The sequence below is a fragment of the Anomaloglossus baeobatrachus genome, chromosome 11, assembly GCF_048569485.1.
Source record: "Anomaloglossus baeobatrachus isolate aAnoBae1 chromosome 11, aAnoBae1.hap1, whole genome shotgun sequence".
Classification (NCBI taxonomy): domain Eukaryota; kingdom Metazoa; phylum Chordata; class Amphibia; order Anura; family Aromobatidae; genus Anomaloglossus; species Anomaloglossus baeobatrachus.
The window spans coordinates 181,802,511-181,825,322 of record NC_134363.1 but is presented as its reverse complement, the minus strand read 5'-3'; the positions used below and the strand labels follow the sequence as shown (position 1 = coordinate 181,825,322).

Sequence of the window (22,812 nt, the reverse complement as noted above, 5' to 3'; positions counted from 1 at the left end):
TCCTGTATCCCTGTGACTGCAGTAAAGCAAGTGCTGACATCTGCTGCACGGTGGATGATGACCTCCTGATTAATGGACGATGAATAATTCTGCAACTTTATAAGTACACTTTGAGTCAATTCATCATTGCATTTGTGCTTTTTTTTATTTTTATTGGTGCCTTAGGCTCTGTTCACAAGTCCAGTAATCCTCCTGCAGAGATCCGATGTCAAAAACGTTGTGCAGACCCCATTGTTTTATCAGTTTTAAAATAACTGATTTCTGCCGGATCCATTTTTAGTATTTAACATGGGAGTCTATGGAGGAGGGATCCGTTACCTGATCGCTACTTATCTTCCATTTGATCCATTAAGCAAAAAAATGGATCCTTTAGGCTAAGTTCACACTTCAGTTGTTTTAAATCCGTCAGGTCCGTCAGCAACGGATCAGTCATTTTCATGTCAACTGATGCAACGGATGTGTTTTTTACAGGATTCCTTTCACAGGAATCCTGTGAAAAAACTGATCCGTTGCGTCCGTTACATCCGTTATGCGTCCGTTTTTTGATGGATGAGTCATGATCCGTTTGTGATTGGGACAGCCCAGGGGGTGTGCTAAACATGCTGGGCATGCTCAGTAGAGCATGACGGAATCCTGCGCTGGATTCCGTCGTAAGACGGATTACGACACAATCCAGCACCATAGACATACATTACAAGCGTGACGGATGGCAACGGATTCCTGCGGGGCGCGTTTATTTTGACGGCCCGAAAAACGTTACATTCTGCGTTGCTCCCCGCTCGGTGGTCAGTCAAAAACGACGGACCGCGATGCAGCGGATGCAACGCAGGGTCATCAGTCGCAATCCGTCACTAATAGAAGTCTATGGGGAAATACTGGATTCCTGCAAAATATTTTGCAGGATACCGTAATTCCCCAAGGTGACGGATTGTGACTGATGCAAAACAACTGAAGTGTGAACTTAGCCTTAGGCTAAGTTCACATTTCCGCTAAAATCTATCAGTCACAATCCGCTGCTCTTGTAAACAGCGGAATCCGTTTAGCGGATTCCGCTGCTCCCATAGACTTGTATGCGCAGCGGATTGTGACTGATGATGCTGCGTTGCACCCTCCGCCCGACTGATCAGTCGTGGAACGACTGACCGCCGGGCGGGGGGAACGCACCATGTAACGTTTTTTGAGCAGCGAGATCCGTCGGATTTCGCTGCGCATGCTCTCTGGCTCCCTGCACACGTCACCAGCTTTGGTTGGTTACCCGATATTTACCCTGGTTACGGTGCAAGGAGCCAGCGCTAAGCGGTGTAGGCCCGTAACCAAGGTAAATATCGGGTAACCAAGGTAAACATCGGGTGCTTTGCTGTTACCCGATATTTAGGCTGGTTACGTGTGCAGGGAGGCCGACACTTCCCCGCTCGGCCCCGCCCCCTCCCGCACTCCGCACATGTATGTACACACACACACACACACACACACACACCTGTCCCCAGCCATGCAGACAAGCACTGACACCCTCGTCTGGCCCCGCCCCCCGCTCGGCTCCGCCCCCTCCCGCACTTTGCATGTGCACACACATACATACATACATACATACATACATACATACATACATACATGCACATACACACACTCACTCACTCACAGATACTCACCTGTCCCCAGCCATGCAGACCGCAGCACTTCCGCTGACATCCTCAGCGCCTGGCCCCGCCCCCCGCTCGGCTCTGCCCCCGAACTCCGCCCCCCGCACACAACGGAATCCGACAAAGAATTCTGTTCTTTGTCATCCGTTGTACAGCGTTGAACAGCGCATCAGTCACATGCGTCAAGCGACGCATGCGACTGATACAAATCAACGGAAATGTGAACTTAGCCTTACAAATAAAAGAAAAACAGATCCGTTCTCCATAGACTTCGATGTTAAATAAAAAACAAAAATGGATCCAGAAATCAGTTTTTAAAAACTTTAAACTTTAAAAATTTTGCCAACAGATCCCTGCTGGATCCGATCTAACGGAGGATTACTGGACCCGTGACCTCCGCCTTAGTCTATGTGCGCACGTTGCGTAATTTCATGCCTTTACGCTGCGTATTGCACTGCAGCGTAACTGCAGGCGTCCTGCATCCCCTGCACAATCTATGAAGATTCTGCATAATCCATCCGCACGTTGCGTTTGAGAGCGCAGCGATTTGCATGCTGAAATTTTGATCCAAATCGCTGCGCTCAAAAAAAGCAGCATGTCACTTATTTTGTGCGCTGTAGGTGCTGCTCCCGCTCTGTCTATGGGAGAGGCAGCATCCGAGCGCATGAGATCGGCATCTATTCTGCAGACACAATCCATTCCGCAGTGTTTCTACAGCGATTTGAAGCGCACATGCACTGCCAAATCGCCGCAGAATATTTGTCACAGCAGTACGCAACATGCGCTCATAGCCTTACTCTTATGTAATTTGCAGATTTTTTAAGTCTATGTAATGTGCTTTCTGTTTTACTGTTTTTTAAGTTCATCATCTTGGAGGTGATTTGGATTTCCAGATTTTTTTTTAACTTTCGCACAATTTGTTTTTTTATTTACTCCGGTCATTTTATCGGAAAAAAAGAGGGGAAAAAAAAAAAAGAGGAAAAGAGGGAAAGAGGGAAAAAAAAAAAAAAGAGGAAAAGAGGAGCTGTCAGTGAATGGAAACATGCTGGTTACATCCGGCTGCTAGAAGAGATGTACAGACGAAATACATCCCAGAGCAGGGGGTTTGCTACAATCTTATCCATTTGTACAGATTGCAGACTGATACATTGTAACAAACTTATCAGGACAGGATAGATGTTGATGATCACACTTAGGGGTACTTTGCAGCAGGCCGATGCTGCGATGCCGAGCGCGATAGTCCCCGCCCCCGTCGCAGCAGCGATTTCCTTGTGATAGCTGCCGTAGCGAACATTATCGCTACGCCGGCTTCACATGGACTCACCTGTCCTGCGACCGTCGCTCTGGCCGGCGACCCGCCTCCTTAAGGGGGCGGGTCGTGCGGCGTCATAGCAACGTCACACGCCAGGCGGCCAATCGGAGCAGAGGGGCGGAGATGAGTGGGATGTAAACATCCCGCCCACCTCCTTCCTTCCGCATATCCTACGGAAGCTGCGGTGACGCCGGTAGGAGATGTTCCTCGCTCCTGCGACTTCACACACAGCGATGTGAGCTGCCGCAGGAACGAGGAACAACATCGTACCGTCGCGTCAGCGTAATTATGGATTACGCCGATGCTGCACCGATGATACGATTACGACGCTTTTGCGCTCGTTAATCGTATCATCTAGGCTTTACGCACTGCGATGTCGCATGCGATGCCGGAAATACGTCATTTTCAATTTGACCCCACCGACATCGCACCTGCGATATCGTAGTGTGCAAAGCCCGCCTTAGGCTACTTTCACACATCAGTTTTTTCCATCAGGTACAATCCGGAAAAAAACGGGTTAAACGGATCCGGTACCGCATCCGTTTTATCCCCATAGATTTGCATTGTTACCAGATTGTACCTGATGGCTTTGCGTTGCATCCGTTTTTTTCCGGATGCGGCAAAATTTATCAAAGCGGCGGCCGGAGGCAACGTGTCTTGCAACGTTTTTTTTTCCGGCAAAAAAACTGCATACGGCGTGTTTTACAATGAAAGCCTATGGATGCCGGATCCGGCGCAATGCGGTAAAAAATGGATGCGGCTACCGCATGCACCAAATTAATTAAAAAAGCTGATCCTTCAAAAAAAAAAAAAAAAGACAAACCGGATGCAAAAACGGATGCAAACCGTATCCACTGGATCCGGTTTTGTACGCATCCGGCATAACAGATCAGTTAAAAACCGGATCCGGTGGATACGGTTTTACATTTTTTTGCCGGATCCTTTGATCAGGAAAAAAAAGGATTGTGCCTGAATGCAGAAAACCGATGTGTGAAAGTACTGAGACTGAACAGCTAATTGCGTCTCACTTCACTGTGTATTTAATCTGGGACACAGCTGACCACTTGCCACCATCCATATTGGAGTTTGACATGACACAAGTCAGGTATTGATAATGTTTTTAACTTCAGTAGGTTAGGGACTGTCTCAGATGGGTACACCGTGACGAGGTGAGACAGCTTTTTACCTTTTTGCAAAAATGTATACACGAAGTACCCTGTTATTAAGCACTTGCAATTTATTTATTTATATTCAGGGTATTTTTCATGCAATTTTCTCTTTGGTTTTTTTCTAGTCTTAAGGCTGCAATTCACATGCTTAATGTTGCATGTTTACTGAACATTGTTTCAGCTCAGGTTTTTGTGTTTTTTGATGTGTGAAAGTAGCCTTAGGCTACTTTCACACATCCGGTTTGAGCCCTGCGGCTCAATCCGGCTGTGAAAACTATGCAACGGATGCGGCGAAAACACCGCATCCTTTGCATAAGTTTTTACATGCGGCCCGTCCGTTTTTTTCCGGTTGCGGCATGCTACTGAGCATGCGCAGTGGAAAAAAACCGCATGCGGCGGCCAGATGCGGTTTTTTCCACATCGCGCCGCATCCGGCCTCCATAGGTATGCATTGAAACATGCGCCGCAGCGGCCGGATGCGGCGCGATGCGGTGTTTTTTGCCGGAGCAAAAAACGTTGCAGGGGACGTTCGATCCGGCCGCCGCATCGGCTACATCTGCCGCATGCGGCCAAAACCGGACCGAACGCAAGCCCCTGCGGCACAATACGGCACTAATGTAAGTCTATTAAAAAAAAAAACGCCACCGGCGTTTCAAAAGCCGGTGGCGGTTTTTCTGCAGAACGCCGTATTGTGCCGCAGAGCAAAAATCCGGATGTGTGAAAGCACCCTTAGTCAACAGTCTTGGACACGGGTCTTGAGGAGCTCCCCTGTGCCTCCTTACAGTTACACAGCACCATATAGAAATAATATCCCCTGTGCTTCCCCTATAATAATAATCCTGTGCTTCCCCCTATAATAATAATCCTGTGCTTCCCCTATAATAATAATCCTGTGCTTCCCCTATAATAATAATCCTGTGCTTCCCCTATAATAATAATCCTGTGCTTCCCCTATAATAATAATCCTGTGCTTCCCCTATAATAATAATCCTGTGCTTCCCCTATAATAATAAATTAAACCGCCTCCAGCAAAGCTCTGGTTTGTAGCCAGTTCTATGGCAGCCTGTATTCTGTGTCTTGACCACTCATAATAGGGAATTGTATTATTGCCAATTTTATTAAAAAAATAAATCTCTAAAGCAGAATTTTATTGTAAGAATTAATTTCTTTTTGCAGATCTCTGTAATTGCTGATTTGGGTTATAGATTTGTATTAATGATGAATGCAGGAGTAAGAAATAATGCAATAACAAGTGCTACATAGGCTGCGGACGACCGCAAAATCTACACCACAATTTGATTAGGACAATCGTATACCAAGCTGCAAAAGTACAAGAACAGCCAACGTGAAGGTCTCTTTTTACAATATTTACTTGTATATATTACTGATCCTGAGTTATATCCTGTATTATACTCCAGAGCTGCGCTCACTATTCTGCTGGTGCAGTCACTGTGTACATATATTACATTACTGATCCTGAGTTACATCCTGTATTATACTCCAGAGCTGCGCTCACTATTCTGCTGGTGCCATCACTGTGTACATACATTACATTACTGATCCTGAGTTACCTCCTGTATTATACTCCAGAGCTGCGCTCACTATTCTGCTGGTGCAGTCACTGTGTACATATATTACATTACTGATCCTGAGTTACCTCCTGTATTATACTCCAGAGCTGCGCTCACTATTCTGCTGGTGCAGTCACTGTGTACATATATTACATTACTGATCCTGAGTTACCTCCTGTATTATACTCCAGAGCTGCGCTCACTATTCTGCTGGTGCAGTCACTGTGTACATATATTACATTACTGATCCTGAGTTACCTCCTGTATTATACTCCAGAGCTGCGCTCACTATTCTGCTGGTGTAGTCACTGTGTACATACATTACATTACTGATCCTGAGCTACCTCCTGTATTATACTCCAGAGCTGCACTCGCTATTCTGCTGGTCTAGTCACTATGTACATACATTACTGATCCTTAGTCACATCCTATATTATACTCCAGAGCTGCACTCACTATTCTGCTGGTCTAGTCACTATGTACATACATTACTGATCCTTAGTCACATCCTATATTATACTCCAGAGCTGCACTCGCTATTCTGCTGGTGTACATATACACATGATGTATGGTAATAATTACATTTTGGACCAACGCAATGTATGAATATGCTGAGGTTTTTTATTATTTTGACATGTCCATGTGGATATAGTTTAATATTTGCATATCTGTAACTTCTGAGACTATTAGCGCAGCTCTCTCTCTCTCTCTATAGCCGCTGTAGTTCCATTTTTAACGATATTGTTTGCTCACGACTTCGGCCATTAATAGGTTTTCATAACCTCTTCCAACCCAGTCGGCTCCTCTGCTCTTACACTAGTAAGTACCTGAGCCTACTTTGACCCCCAAACACCTCTGAAGTGCTCATCTGGCCGTCTTCACTATGCAAGGAGAGACAATGGGAAGTAAAAAGAGAGCAGAAACATGTAGAGCCAGAGAGCAGACTGTCAGTCGGTACATGTCTCACTTTGGTAACGCTTTCTTTTAAAGTTAAAATAATATCTGGAGTCAGGTTCTTGCGGAGATCTACATCCGGCCCATAGATCTTACCAGCTCACTTACATAGGAAGAGAACTGTTCATTTATCTGGAATAAGACATCAGATCGCCGACATCAAGGTATCATTTTATTCACTTTCTCTGCCCTGTGAGCCATATAGACGATTTATAAAAGGTGAATCTTCCTGACAAGTCTCTTTAAGGATGTCAGCCATGTAAATGTCTTACTTAAGTGTCCAGATTATGGAGTCACGGCTGTTTTGGGGCTTCCAGTCACTCATCGCTCTATAGTCAGCCTCTGGGTGATAACAGAGAACACCAGACTGCATTCCGCTATACAGTAAATGGTGAATTGGTAATCTTGGATTATGGGCCCCTCTTGGGATCTGGTGCAGTAACAGGAGTGTGATCCCGGTTGTGTTTATACTTGGGATCGGGTTAATATGAAGCTTCCAGGCCACAGACTCACGCGCTGAGGTCGCCGGGGTCAATGGTCACACTGCTGTTCGTCACCCTAATACCATACCAGCCGGCCCAAAACTGGCGGTCTTGTCCTCCATGTTGAAAATATATGTAGCGAACCCCAGGAGCGTAATTGCTGAAGGTGTGTTCAATCTGTGAGGAAGAACGAGAGGAGAAAACTGTAATGTCCCATCCATCCCGTCATCTTCTGCGTGTCCCATCCATCCCGTCATCCTCTGCGTGTCCCATCCATCCCGTCATCCTCTGCGTGTCCCATCCATCCCGTCATCCTCTGCGTGTCCCATCCATCCCGTCATCCTCTGCGTGTCCCATCCATCCCGTCATCCTCTGCGTGTCCCATCCATCCCGTCATCCTCTGCGTGTCCCATCCATCCCGTCATCCTCTGCGTGTCCCATCCATCCCGTCATCCTCTGCGTGTCCCATCCATCCCGTCATCCTCTGCGTGTCCCATCCATCCCGTCATCCTCTGCGTGTTCCATCCATCCCGTCATCCTCTGCGTGTCCCATCCATCCCGTCATCCTCTGCGTGTCCCATCATCCTCTGCGTGTTCCATCCATCCCATCATCCTCTGCGTGTCCCACCCATCCCGTCATCCTCTGCGTGTCCCACCCATCCCGTCATCCTCTGCGTGTCCCACCCATCCCGTCATCCTCTGCGTGTCCCATCATCCTCTGCGTGTCCCACCCATCCCGTCATCCTCTGCGTGTCCCACCCATCCCGTCATCCTCTGCGTGTCCCATCCATCCCGTCATCCTCTGCGTGTCCCATCCATCCCGTCATCCTCTGCGTGTCCCATCCATCCCGTCATCCTCTGCGTGTCCCATCATCCTCTGCGTGTCCCATCCATCCCGTCATCCTCTGCGTGTCCCATCCATCCCGTCATCCTCTGCGTGTCCCACCCAGCCCGTCATCCTCTGCGTGTCCCACCCAGCCCGTCATCCTCTGCGTGTCCCACCCAGCCAGTCATCCTCTGCGTGTCCCACCCAGCCCGTCATCCTCTGCGTGTCCCACCCAGCCCGTCATCCTCTGCGTGTCCCACCCAGCCCGTCATCCTCTGCGTGTCCCACCCAGCCCGTCATCCTCTGCGTGTCCCACCCAGCCCGTCATCCTCTGCGTGTCCCACCCATCCCGTCATCCTCTGCGTGTCCCACCCATCCCGTCATCCTCTGCGTGTCTCATCCATCCCATACACGTCCGATCAGTCCCTAGACGCCATCTTATCACTATGAAATCTAATTATCCACAGCTCGGGCCTAACGAGGGAGTTCCATAACAACCAGAGCAGAGGGGACCCATAGCAACCAATCAGATTCCAGCTCTCATTTCTCAAAGGCTATTTGGAGAATAAGAGCAGTGATCTGATTGGTTGCTATGGATAACTGCTCCCCGGTGACAGTGCACAGATAAATACCTGGGCCCACTCCGCATTACTCCACTGCTCTATATTCACAGGTTCCGGCTGAAACTCCTCCATCACCGTCTTGTCTTGTGACAACAGTCGTACGAGAAGCTGGTACTGACACCCGCAGTCATGTCTGGCGGCGTACCTGCGGTGACCGGACAAGAGCCGTTCATTAAACTGCTGTCATGGTGACCAGATCAGTCATCACCCAGCTTTCCCAGAAACCAGAAAGGAAATGGATTCCTTAAAAAGGGTGAAAATTTAGCGAATGCATACCAATCCTTGACGATTATATTGGGACGAACGACGTCCATGAACTCTGCGTAGTAGCCCTCCTTCTTCAGATCGATGGTCTGCGACTTCAAACACAATCTGGAAACCAATAAAAATTACAAAATGGGAAAAGCCAAAAGGAAATATACAAGGGGGAGGAGCAAGAAGTGACTGCATCTCTAGAAAGCCTGGGTGACCGTTCCATAGCAGGAAAAGATGGCGGCTACCACTGTCCGACCCTAGGAAGTTGTAACCACAGCAATCAGTGGTGTTACAATGCAACAACTGCGCTGTGCAATTGCCCCAGGGATCGTGAGCAGTCAACCAACTGGGGGCTTACTGAAGGCCCCCCTTTGTCACCGCCACATTGCTGATTCCTATGAAACCCTAAGTGATAGGGGCGAAAATTATTTAACCCATAAGATAAATGCCACAAAAAATAAATATGGAAGATTGCAAAAAAAAAAAAAATGTACAAATAAAAATAGGAGAAAGAAAGAAAGAAAGAAAGAAAGAAAAACAAAAATAAATAAAATGTAAATTGTAATCACCATAATCACACTGACCCGATGTCTCGGTATCAGGTAGTTTTTTTTTTTTACTGCACAATATAAATGGTGGCAAAATAAACCGCCAAAAAAATAACGTCAGATTCGCATTTTGTTGTTTTGCAATCACACGTGGAATTTCTCCCTTTTTCCTCTTCTTCAGTACATTATATGATAAAATGAAAGGCATCGTTCAAAACTATTAGGCCCTGTGCGCACTTGCCGGTTTTTGCCGCGGATTTCCTGCGGATTTGCTGCATGTTTCGCTGCAGAAAATGTTCATAACATCTCTGCAGTGATTCACCAGCAAAACCTATTGGAAAAAAAAATCCTGTGCGCACTGGGCGGAATTTGGCAGCTGCATGTTTTGCTGCGGGATTCCCGCAGCAAAAACAATTGCATGTCAATTCTTTTCCGCACGTCGCTGCGGGATTTCACTCCATAGACTCCAATGTAATCGTGAAATCTCGCAGGGAATAACGCAGGCAGCAAATTCTGTGCGGTTCACTGCGTTTTCCTGCGTTATTCCCTGCTGTATTTCGCAGTTTACCTGCGGTAATGTACATCGCTTGTCTGCGGTTTGCAGGGAAGTGATGTCATTATGACAGGAAGAGGAAGCGGAGCAGAGTAAACACACAGATCACACACACACAGACATAGAACACAGCCACAGACATATAGAATACACATAGAAAGCAAACGGAAATATAAAAAGCAAAACACGTGGGCTCCGCCGTATTTTTACCTTCCAGCCGAGGTAAGCACACAGCGGCGGCCCAGTATTCTCAGGCTAGGGAGGGCGAGGTGCAGGGTTAATGTCCTCTGCCTCCCTCCCCCCTCCCGAAGCCGAGAATATCAGCCGCAGTTGCCCCGGGACTGTCGCATGCATTATGCGGCAGTATCAGAGTGTCCCCGGCTCTTCCTGCTGCCGTGATGCAGTGGCAGTCAGGGTAATACAAGGAGTTAATGGCGGCAGATCGCCGCCACTAAGTCCAGGCTTGATCATGGCAGCGTCTATGTGACAGCTGACATGATCAACCCGTAAGTAAAGTGAAAAAAAAACACACACACACCGAAAAATCCTTTATTTTAAATAAAACACAAATAAGCCTCGTTCACCCTTTTTTTTACCCCCCCCGAAACAAAGCTCCGACGTAATCCACGTCCTGCGATGCTTGCATGCAGCCGCGACTGACACTGTCACAGCGCTGAATGCAGCCTCGCAGCGAGACAGCAGAGGTAACCACAGGGCATTTCCCACGGCCGGTAATGTGAACTCACTGCCGACCGTGAGAAATGCAGCGATCTGTCCTCTGTCTATCCCTCTATCTATTCTTCTGTCTATTTATCTATCTATCTATCTATCTCAGAAGGAAATGATTTTTTTTTTTTTTTTGTTAATGTGCTTTATTGCATTGAATGCAATACAATAAAGCACATGTACCAACCCGCACGCGGCAAAACTGCGGCAATACCGCGAACAATACTGCAGTAAAACCGCGGCAAACAGCATGCGGTTTTCAGGTGCGATTTGCCGTGGTTTTTTACCGCGGGTGCGGTAATCTTTCAATGCCTGCGGAATTTTCTTGAGAAAATTCCATTTTCCAGTGCGCACAGGGCCTTATTCTCCAGCAAAAATAAAAAAATAAAATAAACAAAATATCAAAAAACACTCGAGCTCCAGAAATATTAAAACTGAAAGGTTCTTGGAAATAGAGGAGATAAAAGCTCTTAGTGGAGCCGGAGGGTGACCCCTATACACGTACCCATAAGAGGTGACAAAATACTTCTTGACTTTGTCGTCTGGGAATGGCCGGCCGTGGGCTCCGGGCAGCTTCTCCACCTTCCACTCGTCTCCTCCATCTTGGTCTTTGTGCCAGTGCTTGAAGTTTTCTGCCAAGAAAGAAAACAGAAGAAGAAGATGGCGTCAGGATGATAAAATCCCTTTAAATCCATCATGAGACCCATGAAAGTGAAAGTTCCTTATACCGTAGTTTTGGTTTCACTTTAACGTGTGAAAAATGAGTGACAATTAACACCTCCTTGACCGCCGGTCACCATCGACTGACTGAATCCTGACAGCCCGACATACAAGAAATACCAGAACCTAGGAATAACCCGCATGGCCGCCGCTCCCTCCACGGAACAGTCACCCAGAAATATCCCACACCTGAATGGAAAGATATGAAAATCAGGGTGTGGGACAGATCCATTATAGATGGGAGCAGCTTCAGTGTAGACTGTAACGGCGGCCATATTGGTTGTCATCCACCTTTCCTAGAAACAAGGTGGTTTTAGGAAAAATGCCATCATTTGGGACAAGTTTAAACCACAAAATAGGTGATAATCGTCATAATCCCCCTCCCCAGTATCTGTGAGAGGAAAAGCTGAATCACTTGTGCACTATATGGCAATATTTGAGAATGCGTAGCGGCATTTTTTGGGTTCTCTGCTGCCAGTCATCATATTCAGCATCTGTCTGACAGTTTTCTCTGGGTGCTCTGTAGCAGCATTTGGTAGTGTGTAGCAGTATTTGAGCTAACATATGGCGGTATTTGCTAACGTACAGTGATACTATTTGGGCATGGGGTCTCGATATTTGCTCCACCTCTGCTCCTGTGCGGTCTATGGGGCTGCGGAAATAATAAAAACAGCACACTTCTATCATATACCGCATAATGAGGGTATTCTAAGGAAAAATACCACCGTTATACAGCGCCACGTCTGCTATTGGGAGGTGACAGATTTTCTAAAAAAATTCTAGAACCCCAAACTAATTTAGATTAGAGCCCAGAACCCAAAATTATTTTAGAAAGCAGATCCAAAAAAATGAGTTTGGATCCTGTTCAGTCCGCACCGGGTTGTGACGCCTTTCAGCATCAAGAAGTCGCATGTGTGGCACAGATGATGTCCGGATGCTAAATGCAGCGCACCCCCCCCCCACATTAGATCTCCCCCTGACCTGCAGCCATCGGGTTCTTTAGTAAGTTCTTCTTCCGTAGATGTAGAAAGTAGAACATCCTCCAGTTTGGCGGGTTACGGCTGCAGCGCTTTGATATGAATCCATCCCGCTGACACTTGGTCTTCCATAGAGCGGGCGAGTCTATAATGTCTCTCCAGAGGGCACAGACCGGGCGGCAGCCACGGATCACATCCACCGCAGGAACGGCGGACAGGATTTCCAGCAGGACTCCTTCCGGGACGGCGTCCATATTGCTCCTCCGCCACCCTGGGAACGATAAATGTATAAATATAATATCTGATGTATAGTGGCGCCATATAGTGAGCTGAAATACAATTTCTGTGTATAAAGTGCAACAAGTACATTTTGCAAAAAATAAATAAAATATCAGACTGCACTCGCACCAGGGTTAATCAATGAGGCAGTGCTGATCTGCGAGCTTTTCTTCAGCTGTATACTGAAGAAAAAAAAACATTGTATACGGATGCTACGCGCAAAAAAAATAAATAAATAAATAAATAAACCCGCACAACATACGAAATAACAAACAGATTTCACTTATGCAACTTTTCTGGATGAGAATTGGTGCAATTTTTTTTTATATGCATATATGAGTGAGTCATCCAGCGTCCCCCTCCAGGGACGTAGAGACCCCCTTTTATAAGGTGCACATATACAGGACGGTCAGGCTAAAATCAATATGGCTCCGGCCTCAACTTCTCCGCACCCAGTTCTGTCCACTGCACAATTCAGGACACTGCGAAAGAGAAAGTAAAGCCCCTCTGCCCACCCACATTTTTGGCCTACAGCCTAGAAAGCGTTAAACACCCATCCAGCTCTGCTACATCCCTGCTCTTGCAGCAGCTTCCTGCCTGTGAGGTCTGTTACCTGCTGGATTCCTGCCTGATCACACTTCTTCCTGGAAAAGCCCAGTTACATCATCAGAGACAGGTCACAGCTGAAAGCATCAGAGGCAGGGACTGAAGAAGAAAACTCCCATCAGAGGCAGGGACTGAAGAAGAAAACTCCCATCAGAGGCAGGGAAAGGGGCAGTGACTGAAGAAGAAAACTCCCATCAGAGGCAGGGAAAGGGGCAGTGACTGAAGAAGAAAACTCCCATCAGAGGCAGGGAAAGGGGCAGTGACTGAAGAAGAAAACTCCCATCAGAGGCAGGGAAAGGGGCAGTGACTGAAGAAGAAAACTCCCATCAGAGGCAGGGAAAGGGGCAGCGACTGAAGAAGAAAACTCCCATCAGAGGCAGGGAAAGGGGCAGCGACTGAAGAAGAAAACTCCCATCAGAGGCAGGGAAAGGGGCAGCGACTGAAGAAGAAAACTCCCATCAGAGGCGGCTCTGATCCTGTGGCTGCAGCATAGGAAGTGCTGACATCTGCTGCACATGGATGTGACCTCCTCATTAATGGACGATGAATAATTCTACACTGAGCCAGATTCACTATTATATTTCTGCCTTTTTTGTCTAGATTTTAAGGGGTTTTTTTATGGGAGCCTCAGGTTCTGTTCACATGGCCAGTAATGGCAGTAATAACCTTATAGAATGGATCCAGCAGCATCCGCTGACCAAAAAAAGTTTTGCAGACACCATTTTTTTGCCTGATCTCAACTGGATCCGTTTTTTTAAACATTGGGAAAAAAAGGATCTGTAGGCGGCTTTCACACTACATTTTTTTAACACAAAAACGGATCCAGCGCAAATGCGTTTTCATTTCAATGCATTTGCAATGGACTCGCGTCAACATGCGTTCACCTGCGTTTGCGTGCGTTATAGTGAGGATCCAGCGATCCTTGCAGTTTTTTAACTTTTCTCAAAAACGCTACTTGTAGCGTTTTTGAGCTGCGTCCAAATACTGCAAATCACTGGATCCTGACTATACTGCATGCAAACGCATGTGAACGCTGGCATACTGATAGACAGGATCCTGCTTGCTCTACTGAGCATGCCCAGAAACCAGCCTGGCGTGATCAGTTTCTCCTCCTCCCTCTCTCTCTCTCTCCCTCCCTCTCTCTCTCCCTCCCTCTCTCTCCCCCTCCCTCTCTCTCTCCCCCTCCCTCTCTCTCTCCTCTCTTTCTCCCCCTCCCTCTCTCTCTCTCCTCCGCCTGAGAGCGGCGGACGCTCATAACCAAGGTAAATATCGGGTAACCAAGCAAAGCGCTTCGCTTAGTTACCCGATGTTTACCTTGGTTACGTGTGCAGGGAGCAGGCAGCCCGGCTCCTAGCAGCTACGGACGCTCGTAACCAAGGTAAATATCAGGTATCCAAGCAAAGCACTTCGCTTAGTTACCCGATGTTTACCTTGGTTACAGCTTACCGCAGCTGCCAGATGCCGGCTCCCAGTCTATCACGTTCAGTTCCCCTCACTCCCGATCACATGACTCCAATGCCCGCCCATAAACTTCAAGTGACAGGATCCTGCAAAATAACACATGCGTTTTTCTTTGTAAAAACAGGATCCACTTTTACAGCCAAATAACGTTCATGAAGCATGTTAAAAAAAAACGTAGTAGCTATTTATCTTCCATTTGATCCAGTAAGCAAAAAAGTAGATCCTTTACAAATGAAAGAAAAACGCAGGGCTAATTAACGGATCTGTTTTCCGCAGATTTCGATGTTAAATTGACGTGAACTTTATTTTGTAATTTGCTCATTTTTTAAAGTCTACTTTGATGAGTTTTCATGTTTTGGTTGTTTTCATGTTGATAATCTTGGAGGTGATTTGGGATTTCCAGATGTTTTCAACTTTTGCAGAATTTTTTTTAATATTCTTTATGTACTCCAGTAATTTTATGCACATATGCAATTCTTTAAAAAAAAAAATCCCTACATTTCAGCATAGCTTGTGCGTTTTTTTCTATGTGTTGTTTTTTTTGTAAAATCAATCGCTTGAGGGGCTTAAAAACGCAGGATAAAAATGCACAAAGGACTGACAATCCAAAACTGCAGCAGAAAAAAAAGCAAAGTGCGAACAGCAAATCTGAATTCTCATAGACTTTGCTGGGAGAAGGAAATGCAGGCATTTAGGCGCATCTTTGTGACCTCAACAACGCACCAAAAGATGCCCTGTGTGAACATAGCCTATATCCCCTAATCATGGTGACTATCCACTGTAGCCTCAGTCTCCTCCTCTATGGCTAGTTTCACACTTGCGTTAATTACCTTCTGGCGCAATCCGCCCTTTTGGAAAACAGCGGAATCCGTTAACGGATTCCGCTGTTTCCCATGGACTTGTATGGATGACGGATTGTGACAGAAGTACCTGCGTTGCTTCTGCTGGGCGCAAGGAACGGAGCATGTAACGTTTTTTTCTTGCGTTAAAGTGACGCCGAGCGGCGGATTCCGTTACATCCGTCAATAGTTATAATGGATCCCTATGGTGACGGATTCCGTGGCAAAGTGCTTTACAACGGAAACTGCCACTAGATTCCGCTAATTTCTACTGAGCATGCCCAGAATGAAAAAAATGAAAAAAAAAACAAACAAATACGGAGCCGACGCATTCCGTTAGACGGACGCCAAACGGATGCAACGGGTGCGTCATTTCACAGGAATCAGCTAACGGACTCCTGTAAAATAACGGACCCGTTGCATCCGTTGACAAAACAAAAATAACGGATGCGTCAAAACGACACAGCAACGGACCCAGCGGATTCAACCCAACGCAAGTGTGAAACTAGCCTATCTTGTCTTGTGATGGGTCCGTGTGGGTGGATCGATGATGTCCTCTGCATGGCGCCGGCCTCCAGAAGGCTGTAAGCTGGAAGTAGCCAGCGTCCTGCCGGTGTAAGTGATGAAGCCGGGAGCCGTGGCTCTGTGCTCCACCACAGCTGATACATTTCAGCCTCCTGAGGATATACTGGTACTGTTAGCAGTGTCACAAGCGATGTGGCCGATGACCAGTCCGGCCATGCTGTGTCTAGCCGCTGTATGAAATATCTGCAACTTTTTAAAAATCTTTTCCAATACAATTTCCTTTGCTGCCACCTTGTGGCCAAACCCATGCATTGTCTCATCTGGCCAATCATGTCTGGATGGCCTGTCACTTAGGGGAGGCCTCTAGAAGCGGACCCCGGGTGACCCTGAAGAGGAGAACGGGAAGAAAGGGCTTAGACGGTAGACGGTGCCCTGGTGCCAGAGGACCGATGGCTGCAACTGTGACGTACAGAGAGGAGAGTGATGAGAGTTTCCAGAGTTTACATGTTTAAGCAAAAACTGAGACTGGACTGAGGCTGTAGCGGTGTCTGTCCTGTGTGTGGTGCGGTCGATGTGGAGGTGAGGGGTTAACAATAGGTTGTGCTGTGACCTGTTCCCCGAGCTGTCACGACTACAACGGCTGCCTGCCCGGTGCCCACCACCACCACATTTCGGCGTAGTCGGCAGGATGGACTCCCATGCCTTGTCCCTGCCCGCATGCTAGCGAGAAGAGGAAAGTATCCCTAACCGTGTGTGGCCGAGAGGAAAGAAGATGGCGGCAGTCGTCACTGGAAGGCGACAAGCACAGCATGGGCAGAGCTACGGTGCAACAGCACGAAAATTGCGGTCCACCCCCTGGAGCTCTTTGGGACTGTCGGTCCACCCAGCGGGATGTACCCTGAAGAGAAATCCCACCCGCAGCTGCAGAACAGTATGCGGCGGGTGGGACACAAAGAGAAAAACTGGGCGCAGTTTAACCTCCAGACCGCAACCCGGGAGGAGTGTCCGGACTCACAAAAATCCCCTCCTGTACCCCGGAACTCAGACCCGAGGAGAAGAGCGAGTGACGCAGAGAGGAAGATACAGTGGTTAAAGAATCAAAAAGAGAGAGAAATGGACGGCTGTGCAGCCCGAAGACCTTGGCGACCGGGATGCCCGGTGGACCATTCCGCCTCCGGGGCAGTGGCCCGGTACGGAATAGTCACTGCGGTACGGAAACCCGGAGGCCTCCAGACTGGATGACCTGGGTGGAGGTAAGTGGGAACCGCACCCCTCTCCCGGTCACCGTGAAGTTGCTGGCCTCTCTGGCCCCGCCATGTCATCAGCAGGAGGCACCGAAGCGCAGGGGCTTACAAGTCACAGACGACCGTGAAGAGGTAAGTAAGGACCGTACCCCTGCCCCTGGTAAAGGTGAAGCTGCCAGCCTCCCTGGCTCCGATAGGACACCGGCGTGTGGGGGTACAGAAGGTGTCATCATCATCAGCGGCGTGGGAGATCTCCCAGGGTGGCCACACCGCCGTGAATGTCACCTTTGGCAGCCAGGAGTGAGCGTTGAGACCTCCCTCTTGGCTTGTGGACACGGTTGTCCCCTGAAATATTGTTTTCTTCGGCGCTCCATTGGGAGACCCAGACGATTGGGTGTATAGCACTGCCTCCGGAGGCCACACAAAGCAATTACACTAAAAAGTGTAAGGCCCCTCCCCTTCTGGCTATACACCCCCAGTGGGATCACTGGCTCACCAGTTTTCTGCTTTGTGCGAAGGAGGTCAGACATCCACGCATAGCTCCACTGTTTAGTCAGCAGTAGCTGCTGGCAATATCGGATGGAAGAAAAGAGGGCCCATATGGTGCCCCCAGCATGCTCCCTTCTTACCCCACTTGTGGTTTGTAAGGTTGAGGTACCCATTGCGGGTACGGAGGCTGGAGCCCACATGCTGTTTTCCTTCCCCATCCCCCTGAGGGGCTCTGAGGAAGTGGGATCTTACCGGCCACCAAGCCCTGAGGCCGGGCTCCATCCACAGACCCATAGAACCTGCTGGATGTGGAGCGGGAGTGCCGTTCAGGGACAAGGCCCTGCAACTTTCAGGTACTCTGTGTCCCCGTATGGCAGGCCACGCACACCCCAGGCTTGCTGGGTGTGCTAGTGCGCCGGGGACTGTAGCGCTGTGCGCTGGGCTTATAGTCCCCGCAGATTACTGGGGGACTTTATGTGTGTGGATCGCCGCGCCGACCGCCCCTGGAGCGGCGGCGCAGCTGCGACTTGTAGTGCGCCGGGGACGCGCCGACCGCGCTTTTACGGCGGCGGCGCTTCTAACTTTAGTCCCCGGTTTTCTGCGGCCTAGCTCCGCTTCGTTAACGCCCCCCACCCTGTCAATCAGGGTAGGGGAGAGACGTTGTTCAATCGGCAGCGCCGAGGGCTGGAGCACGATTTACATGCTCCAGCCCTCTCACTGAGCACAGTAGGACACAGGCTTCGCGCTTTTTCTCTGTGCACGCCCTAGGCCCGCCCCCAGGCTTGCAGCTCCCCAGGACGCCGGCAGCCATTATACACATGCAGTCTGGCTGGAGAACGGACGCAGGCTCTGGGGGACCCAGGCTAGGGGTTTCTGGCGACCACACACCCGCGCTAAGCGGGCGGTAAGCAGCACATACGTGCGGCCCCACTAGTGCCACAGTGTTATATTTTTCGCTGTACCAGATATATTTATATACTGCACTGTAAGGTCGCTTCTTGGCTGTATACCCCTATATTGCTCTGAGGAGGCAGCAACATGTCATCCGCAAAACGCAAGGGTGCCAAGGCACGGGCTGTATACACGGCTTGTACAGCATGTGGGGCTAATCTACCAGCAGGCTCCAACGACTCTCATTGTGTGCAATGTTCAGTCCCAGTGGCACTTCGTCAGCCAGAGCCTATTGTGGTGGTAGCCCAGGCAGAGACGCCTGTGAACCCTGCCCCGGTGACGGGGACAGAATTTGCAGTCTTTGCTGATAAAATGTCTGTGACTATGACAAAAATCCTGGAGACCTTGCAGTACAGGCCAGTTGCTCAGACCATAGACACTGCTGTGTCTATGTTCCCCGGTCCCCCTCAGTTGGAACTAATCCGTACTTCAAGGGGGTCCCAGGCATCACAGGCTGAGGGCTCTGACTCCGATGACAGTCCCAGGCCGCCTAAGCGAGCTCGCTGGGAGAGACCCTCCACGTCATCACGCGGATCAGGGTCTCAGCGAGAAGGGTCCCTATATGATGGTTCAGAGGTGGGTGATCAGGAGTCTTGTCCTGACGCCGCACTCAATCTGGATACTCCTGATGGTGACGCCATGGTAAATGACCTTATAGCGGCCATCAATAGGCTGTTGGATATTTCTCCCCCAGCCCCTTCTGCAGAGGAGGCAGCTGCACAGCAGGAGAAATTCCATTTCCTGTATCCCAAGCGTAAATTGAGTACTTTTCTGGACCACTCTGACTTCAGAGAATCCATCCAGAAACACAATACTTATCCGGACAAGCGTTTTTCTAAACGCCTTAAGGATACACGTTATCATTTTCCCCCTGACGTGGTCAAACGCTGGACCCAGTGTCCAAAAGTGGACCCTCCAATATCCAGGCTTGCAGCTAGATCCATAGTTGCAGTGGAGGATGGGGCTTCACTTAAAGATGCCAATGACAGACAGATGGACCTTTGGTTGAAATCTGTCTATGAAGCTATCGGCGCGTCGTTTGCTCCAGCATTCGCGGCCGTGTGGGCACTCCAAGCTATTTCAGCTGGTCTGGCACAGGTGGACTCTCTCATACGTCCAGCAGTGCCGCAAGTGGCGTCCCTAACTACGCAAATGTCTGCGTTTGCGACCTACGCTATCAATGCGGTACTGGACTCTACGAGCCGTACCTCAATGGCATCCGCCAACTCTGTAGTTTTGCGCAGGGCCTTGTGGTTAAAGGAATGGAAAGCAGATTCTGCTTCTAAAAAATGTTTAACCAGCTTGCCATTATCTGGAGACAGACTGTTTGGTGAGCAATTGGCGGAAATCATTAAACAGTCCAAAGGTAAGGACTCCTCCTTACCCCAGCCCAGATCAAGCAAACCTCCACAGAGGAAGTGGCAGTCAAAGTTTCGGTCCTTTCGAGGCTCGGGCAAGCCCCAATTCTCCTCGTCCAAAGGGACTCAGAAAGAGCAAAGGAGCTCTGTTTCCTGGCGGGCTCACTCACGCCCCAAGAAAGCAACCGGAGGTACCGCTTCCAAGGCGGCTGCCTCATGACTTTCGGCCGCCTCCCTCCGCATCCTCGGTCGGTGGCAGGCTCTCCCGCTTTTGCAAAATTTGGCTGCCACAGGTCAAAGACCGGTGGGTAACAGACATTTTGTCTCACGGGTACAGGATAGAGTTCAGTTCTCGGCCTCCGCCTCGGTTCTTCAGAACTTCCCCACATCCCGACCGAGCAGATGCCCTTCTGCAGGCGGTGACTTCTCTAAGAGCAGATGGAGTGGTGGTCCCTGTTCCTCTTCAGGAACGAGGTCAAGGTTTTTACTCCAATCTCTTTGTGGTGCCAAAAAAGGACGGCTCATTCCGTCCTGTTCTGGACCTAAAACTGCTCAACAAGCATGTGAACGCCAGGCGGTTCCGGATGGAATCCCTCCGCTCAGTCATTGCCTCAATGTCTCAGGGAGATTTCCTAGCATCAATAGACATCAAGGATGCTTATCTCCACGTGCCGATTGCTACAGAGCACCAACGCTTTCTACGCTTCGTGATAGGAGACGACCATCTTCAGTTCGTAGCTCTGCCATTTGGTCTCGCGACAGCCCCACGGGTGTTCACCAAGATCATGGCGGCAGTGGTAGCAGTCTTGCACTCTCAGGGACACTCTGTGATCCCTTACTTGGACGATCTACTGGTCAAGGCACCCTCTCAAGAGGCATGCCAACTCAGCTTGACTGTTGCACTGGAGACTCTCCAGACGTTCGGGTGGATCATCAACTTCTCAAAGTCAAATCTGTCACCGACCCAATCACTAACGTATCTTGGCATGGAGTTTCATACTCTCTCAGCGATAGTGAAGCTTCCGCTGGACAAGCAGCGGTCTCTACAGACTGGGGTGCAGGCTCTCCTTCAAGATCAGTCGCACTCCTTAAGACGCCTCATGCACTTCCTCGGGAAGATGGTGGCGGCAATGGAGGCGGTTCCGTTTGCGCAGTTTCATCTGCGCCCACTTCAATTGGACATTCTCCGCCAATGGGACGGGAAGTCAAAATCCCTGGACAGGAAAGTCTCCCTTTCCCAGACGGCCAAGGACTCTCTGCAGTGGTGGCTTCTTCCCACCTCATTATCACAGGGAAGATCCTTCCTACCACCGTCTTGGGCGGTGGTCACGACAGACGCGAGTCTGTCAGGGTGGGGAGCAGTTTTTCTCCACCACAGGGCTCAGGGTACGTGGACTCAGCAGGAGTCCACCCTTCAGATCAATGTTCTGGAAATCAGAGCAGTGTATCTTGCCCTACTAGCCTTCCAGCAGTGGCTGGAAGGAAGGCAGATCCGAATTCAGTCGGACAACTCCACAGCGGTGGCATACATCAACCACCAAGGGGGGACACGCAGTCGGCAAGCCTTCCAGGAAGTCCGGCGGATTCTGATGTGGGTGGAAGCCACGGCCTCCACCATATCCGCAGTTCACATCCCCGGCGTAGAAAACTGGGAAGCAGACTTCCTCAGTCGCCAGGGCATGGACGCAGGGGAATGGTCCCTTCACCCAGACGTGTTTCAGGAAATCTGTCGCCGATGGGGAAAGCCGGACGTCGACCTCATGGCGTCCCGGCACAACAACAAGGTCCCAACCTTCATGGCACGGTCTCGCGATCAAAGAGCGCTGGCGGCAGACGCCCTAGTGCAAGATTGGTCGCAGTTCCGGCTCCCTTATGTGTTTCCACCTCTGGCACTCTTGCCCAGAGTGCTACGCAAGATCAGATCCGATTGCAGCCGCGTCATACTCGTCGCTCCAGACTGGCCGAGGAGAGCGTGGTATCCGGATCTGTGGCAGCTCACGGTCGGCCAACCGTGGGCACTACCAGACCGACCAGACTTACTGTCCCAAGGGCCGTTTTTCCATCGGAATTCTGCGGCCCTGAACCTGACTGTGTGGCCATTGAGTCCTGGATCCTAGCGTCTTCAGGATTATCCCAAGGGGTCGTTGCCACCATGAGACAGGCTAGGAAGCCCACGTCCGCTAAGATCTACCACAGAACGTGGAGGATATTCTTATCCTGGTGCTCTGCTCAGGGAGTGTCTCCCTGGCCATTTGCATTGTCTACCTTTCTTTCTTTCCTGCAATCTGGGTTAGAAAAAGGCTTATCACTCGGCTCCCTTAAAGGTCAGGTCTCGGCGCTATCCGTCTTTTTTCAGAGGCGTTTGGCACGCCTTTCTAAGGTGCGCACGTTCCTACAGGGGGTTTGCCATATCGTACCCCCGTACAAGCGGCCGTTAGATCCATGGGATCTGAACAGGGTACTAGTTGCCCTCCAGAAGCCGCCCTTCGAGCCTCTGAGGGAGGTTTCACTTTCTAGACTATCACAGAAAGTGGTTTTTCTGGTAGCGATCACATCTCTTCGGAGAGTGTCTGAGCTGGCAGCGCTATCATGCAAGGCTCCTTTCCTGGTCTTCCACCAGGACAAGGTAGTGCTGCGCCCCATTCAGGAGTTTCTCCCGAAGGTGGTATCCTCTTTTCATCTTAATCAGGATATCTCTTTGCCT

At 49.4% G+C, this 22,812-nt stretch overlaps 1 protein-coding gene across 2 annotated transcripts; it reads right to left on the bottom strand.

Annotated features, from left to right (window-relative positions):
• Positions 1–6,805: 6,805 nt before the first annotated feature.
• LOC142255927 (F-box only protein 6-like) lies at positions 6,806–13,348 on the bottom strand. 2 transcript variants are annotated; one of them, XM_075327374.1, is made up of 6 exons: positions 13,249–13,348; positions 12,361–12,627; positions 11,165–11,291; positions 8,854–8,949; positions 8,587–8,722; positions 6,806–7,305 (listed from the first exon to the last, which is right to left on the bottom strand). In XM_075327374.1, the coding sequence occupies exons 2-6, from the start codon at positions 12,608–12,610 to the stop codon at positions 7,156–7,158; spliced, it is 759 nt and encodes a 252-aa protein (XP_075183489.1). In that variant the 5' UTR covers positions 12,611–12,627; positions 13,249–13,348; the 3' UTR covers positions 6,806–7,155. The 2 variants fall into 2 exon arrangements, with proteins under 2 accessions (XP_075183489.1, XP_075183490.1); XM_075327375.1 differs by lacking the exon at positions 13,249–13,348 and adding an exon at positions 13,155–13,233.
• Positions 13,349–22,812: the final 9,464 nt, after the last annotated feature.